Here is a 6000-nt window from a genome sequence, read left to right on the forward strand (position 1 = left end):
CCCTTGCTCCCTCTCACTATTGTCTGCAATATCTTCCCTCATTGCTCAACATTCAGCTCCTAACTCTTTATATGGTGAGCATCCTGACTCTGCCCAACCTAAATGGTTGACTGACTGTGTCCAAGCCCCTTGTCTGGTATCGGAGGTTATTCTTTGCTCACTCTGCTATGCCTGCTCAGCAAATGCTATCCCTCACTGACAGAGTGCTGAAGACCATTAGCTTCCTGCTTTTATGTCTGCGCTAAACAGCAAGACATGAAAGAAGTTTAAAAAGGGAGTTTAAAACCAGCAGGCCAAATTTTAAGGATAGAGGAAAAAGACTTAGAAGGGACCTGAGGGGCAACTTTTTTCTGTATGAAATGAACTGGAAGAGGAAGTGGTAGATGCAGGTACAGTTAGAACATTTAAAAGACGTTTGGACAGGTATACGAATAGGAAAGGTTTAGAGGGATAGGGGCCAAACACAAACAATAAAATTAGTTTAGTTTGGGAAACTTGGTTGGCATGGACGAGTTGGACTGCATGACTCTATTAGCTGCAGTCTGACTACCTTGCTGCACACTTATTATGCCAGTCATTACCTTTTGCCAGGTAATTTTGTTACAAAGACTGATAAAAGATGAAGGCTGATAAATAGATTTGAATATCTGAAAGTTTTATAAAGAGCGCTAACGTTTCCTATGCCCATTTATTGCAACTTTTCCTTAAATAGCCACACACTATTAAAATGTATCCAGCATTGAAAAATAGAAACATAGAAAATAGGAGCAGGAGTTGGCCATTCAGTCCTTCAAGCCTGCTTCACCATTCAATATGATCACAGCTGATCATCCAACTCAGTGCCCTGCTCCCACTTTCTGCCATATCCTTTGATGTCTTCAGCCCTAAGAATTACATCTAAATTTTTCTTGAAAGCATTTTATGTTTTAGCCTCAAATTCAATGTTTTGGCCTCAAAATCTCATCTTCCATGTGATGTTGCAAGGCAACATTTAAAATGTGCTGACAGGCATATAAATAAAGATGACGCTGCAGTATGTAGATGCAAAGTAAGTTCAGTAACAATCAAACAAGTGGTCATGATGATACAGTTCCAAACTAACATCTGGTCAGAAAATCTACTCTGCTCATCACTGTAATTATGTTCCATTGTGAAACCGTATGATGACAAGTAGTAGAACAGAACCAACCTATATAGCCCCCACCACCTCCTCCTGCTGTACAAGCTCCTCCTCCTCCTCCGAAACCTCCATGTGTTATCCAGCCCCATTTCTTGATGGCCTGTGGGCAGGATTGTCCACCTTCAGCTCCTTCGGTCAGTGATTTGCCAGACCATGGTGGTATAGTGACGTCACTCCAACCACCACCACCCCCTGCAGAGAAACATAAAAGGGAAAATAATTGCAGGAATAAAAGTGGAACCGAAATGGTCTCCATATATTTTATTTGTGGAGCATTCTAAAACAGACAGCGTGCACAATTTCACATCTTTTAAGTTTCATTTCTTTCTAGCACAGTTTTTGTTTACTGCAATTTTATTCCCATTGTGTGCATCATTGTTAAAAATAATCTCAAATTTATCATTTTCCACAGAAACTGCATACTGTGGCACAAAGGTCTATGTACTCAAGAACAAAGAACAAGGAATAGTACAGCACAGGAACAGGCCTTTCGGCCCACCAAGCCTGTGCCAACACATTATGCCTTTCTAAACTGAAAGCCTTTTGCCTTTATGCTGACTGTATCCTTCTATTCCCTGCCTATTCATATATCTGTCAAGATGCCTCTTAAACATTGCTGTTGTATCTGCTTCTATTGCCATCCCCTGGCAGTGCATTCCAGGCACTTATCACCCTCTGTGTAAAACTCTTTCCTCTCACATCACCTTTAAACGTTTCTCTTTTATCGTAAACTTATGTCTGCTAGTAAGTGACATTCCTACCCTGGGAAACAGACTCTGAGTATCCATGCCTCTCATAAACTTCTATCTGGTCCCCCAATCAGCCTCCGCTGTTCAAGTGAAAACAAGTTTGTTCAATCTCTCATCATAGCTAATACCCTCCAAACCAGGCAACATCCTGGTAAACCTTTCCTGTACACTATCCAAAGCCTCGTCCACGTCCTTCTGGTAGCTTGGCATCCAGAATATTGTACGCAATATTCCAAATGTGGCCTTAACAACAGTTCTATACATCTATTATCTGTTCATTCATCTAATTTGCTATCCTATGGTCTTGCTTTGATCACATAGGCTGCCACATTTACCCACCCACAACTGATCACATTTTAAAAATAATTAACTGATTGCTTTGGACATCTGAAGCTGGAAAGCCACTAAATAAGTACAATTGTCTTACAGGCTGATAAAATCACAGATGTAAATACTCTGCTCTGTGCTAAATCAGGCGATGTATGCCAAAAGAGGCATTATAACTGGCCTATAATGGATAATCCATAATACCAGGGGCAGCAACATGGGAACATGTAATGTCTCAAGCCCCGTTTGAAGTTACATACCAGTCCGATTTTGCATAGCATTATTGTTCCTTCTCTGTTGTTGTGTCAGAATCCTAGAACTATCTCCTGGACAGTCACTTAAAAAGGGTCACTGGACTCGAAACATTAACTCTACCTTCTCAACACAGATGCTGTCAGACCTGCTGAGTTTCCCCAGCAGTTTTTGTTTCAGATTTACAGTATCTTTATCGTTGTCTTATTTATCACTGACAGTGTTGTGGGTGTGTCTACACGACCAGCAGTTCAATAATGTGACTTGCCACCACCTTCAAGGACAATTAAGGATGGGTGATAAATGCTTACCCGGCAAGCAATGCCCAATCTCAAGAACAAATCAAACATCTGATCACTGTCCAGTGAGTTCTATGGCACAATGATCATCAGGAGGAATGTTTTGGTTGACAGTTGGGCAAGGACAGGATCCTTTGTAATGTTGTTTGTTCGCTCATTACAGTTTAGCCTTGTGCATTGTAACATGCAAGTTGGATGAGGTAACAAAGGACAGCCAGTGCCAGTTCATCTGGAATGCAAGACAGTTATGTTCACTGATGTGTCACCCCCTCTTATTTTGCCTCCCTTCTTCCTATTATTCAAATGAGGAACTGTCTGGCCTTCATTCAATACTCTGTCACAAGACAGGGGTTAGACAATCACTGTGTGTGGCATTATTGATAGAAATTATTAAAACGACCACTCTTAATGAATTCATTATAATAATCGAATAAGTATAATTGAAACAGTAAATTGTTTAGTATTTCAAATTTCTTTTGGTCTCTTTGACATTTGTTAAAATGAATAGGCAGTGCACAATCAATTTAATGGCTGACTGAGCAACTTGAATTAATTAATGTCCTGACTACAAGAAATGTGCTCTAGTTGATAATCGACCAGGCCTCCTTGTACACATCAGAATAGGTAAAGTAGTTTTTTTCCTTAACTATATCATAAGAAGCATTCCACAATCAGATGCTTTAAATGCTGCATTTATAATAAAAAGATACCTTTGAAAGAATAGCATTTCTCATATAGGGCAATCAGTATGTATGGTGTGAAATTAAAATGTTAGGCTGAGGCAGTTTAAGATGCAGTACAAAAACCAATGCGCAAAATAATTGATAGAAGTTAGAAAACAATAGACAACATCTTTCAAAAGTGTCAGTGTTGTCAGTGAGGTAAAACAGTGTATGTGTGTGCGTGTATGGGAGTTAAAGGTGTGTCAATGCAGCTGGTAGCAAGCTAGTTAGCAGTTGGAGGTGATGAATTTTGGTTATAATTCACCAAATGTATAATTCAAAATTAAAAGATTAAAAGTCAAGCTTTAACAATAATTTAATTGTCAAATGGGTCATGACATCAAAGGATTGTGTTATTCATGAATTTGAAAAGTGAATTGCAATGATTACAGATCCAGACAACTACAGCGGCAGCTTTTCATCTAGTGCATTAATAATTATGGCAAGGGCCCCACTTTAATTGATTCAAGGCCTTCATGCAATTATTTTATTCTATTTGATCCCTTCTTCTGCCCAGAGAATCTTCTTGCTAAAATATGGTTTCACAGGTGCTGGCAGCTTTCAGATTAAGCATTCGAAATGGTTGGTCTTTGAATGTGAGCTCTGACAGTGAAAGAATACATTTCCCCGGGAGTTTTTTTTCAAATCGTAGGCCATTTTTCCAAGATTTCTACAGAATCATCTTAAACTGCCTGAGTCTAACACAATAATTATAACTGGTTGATCAGGTGAGATGAAAAGCAGGAAAATACAGGCCAGTTAGCTTAACATTGGTGATAGGGAAAATGCTAGAATCTATTCATATACAAGAACTCTTCAAAAATCTTCAATCGGGCAGAGTCAACATGTTTTTATGAAAAACAAATCATGTTTGACTGTTTTCAAAATTCTTTGACAAAGGAGAAAGCAATGTGGATGAAAACGGGTCTGTCAATATCATAGAGTCATACAGCATGGAAACAGACCCTTCAGTTCAACGAGTCCATGCCGAACATGATCCCAAACTAAACTAATCCCATCTGTCTGCTCTTGGCCCATATCCCTCCAAACCTTTCATATTCATGTACTTATCTAAGTGTCTTTTAAATGTTGTACATGTGTCCACATCCACCACTTCCTCAGGAAGTGCATTCCACAGGCAAACCACTCTCTGTGTAAAAAAATTGCCTCTCCTGTCTTTTCAAAATCTCTCTCCTCTCACCTTAAAAATATGCCCTCTGGTCTTGACATCATAAAGACACCTATCATTAACCATATCTATACCCCTCATGATTTTATTAATCTCAACCTCCTAAGCTCCAGTGGAAAAAGTCCCAGCCAGTCCAGCCTTCATTTATAACTCAAACTTTCCATACCCGGCAACATCCTGCTAAATCTCCTCTGAACCTTCTTCAGCTTAATAATATCCTTCCTATAACAGGGCAACCAAACTGGACACAGTATTCCAGAAGAGGCTTCACCAATTTCCTGTACAACCTCAACATGACTACCTAACTCCTATACTCAAAGTTCTGAGCAATGAAGGCAACTTGGATTTGCAAAAGGCAATTGAAAACATACCACATCAAAGACAACTGCACAAAATCAGAGCTCATTGATTGGTGGTACCATGTGAGCATAAGTAGATGATTGTTTAGATAACAGGAAACAAAAAGAGTTGGAAATAAATAAACAGTGGAATGCCACAGGGAACGGTGGTGGGGCCACAACTATTTGCAGTCTTTATCAATGAAAGGATTGAACATATGATTACTGAACTTGTTAGTGGCACAAAGATAGGAGAGTAAATTGGGAAGAGGACGTAGTAATTCTGAAAAGGGATATATAAATTTACGGCAGTGAACAATAAATATGGAAGATTGGTATAATGTGGAAAAATGTGAATTTGAAAAGGAGCATATTGCTTAAATGGAGAGAGTTTGTCGAAGTCTGCTACACAGGAATCTGGCTGTCTCGGCATACAAATCACAAAAGGTTACAGAACGTGATTATGAAGGCAAATGAGATGTTGTTTAGTGCAGGAGGAGAAAAAAATATAAAAGTAAAGAAGATTTGCCACAACTGTACAGGGAATTGCTGAGGTCATATCCCGGGTATTGTATAGACTTTTGGAGGCCTTACTTAAGAAAGGACATCAGTGCAAAAAAAAACTGACTGGACTGATTTGTGAGATGAAGGGGTTGTCTTATGAGGAAACATTCGGCCTGCATCTATTGGAGTTTCAAAAAATGAGAAATGATCTTATTAAAACATATAAGAGACACTGAAAGGATTTTTCCCCTTTTGGGGGACTAGAACTAAGGAGTCTTCCATTTAGGACACAGATAAGAACAATTTTTTTGGAATTTTCTACCCCAGACAGCAGTAGAAAAAGAGGCATCTCTTTTTTTAGAGATAGTAGGAACTGCCGATGCTGGAGAATCTGAGATAACAATGTGTAGAACTGGATGAACACAGCAGGCCAAGCAGCA

The 6000-nt window shown here is 39.2% G+C and overlaps 1 protein-coding gene across 1 annotated transcript in view; it reads right to left on the minus strand.

Moving 5' to 3' along the window:
• Positions 1-6000, minus strand: part of LOC109938368 (ALK tyrosine kinase receptor-like) — a 532290-nt gene that overhangs the window by 96138 nt on the left and 430152 nt on the right. Inside the window, exon 13 of the mRNA XM_048601345.1 lies at positions 1190-1372. Within this exon, the coding sequence (XP_048457302.1) occupies positions 1190-1372 (183 nt within the window). The remainder of the gene's footprint in view (positions 1-1189; positions 1373-6000) is intronic.

This window comes from Rhincodon typus, chromosome 9 (assembly GCF_021869965.1).
Source record: "Rhincodon typus isolate 14 chromosome 9, sRhiTyp1.1, whole genome shotgun sequence".
Taxonomy (NCBI): domain Eukaryota; kingdom Metazoa; phylum Chordata; class Chondrichthyes; order Orectolobiformes; family Rhincodontidae; genus Rhincodon; species Rhincodon typus.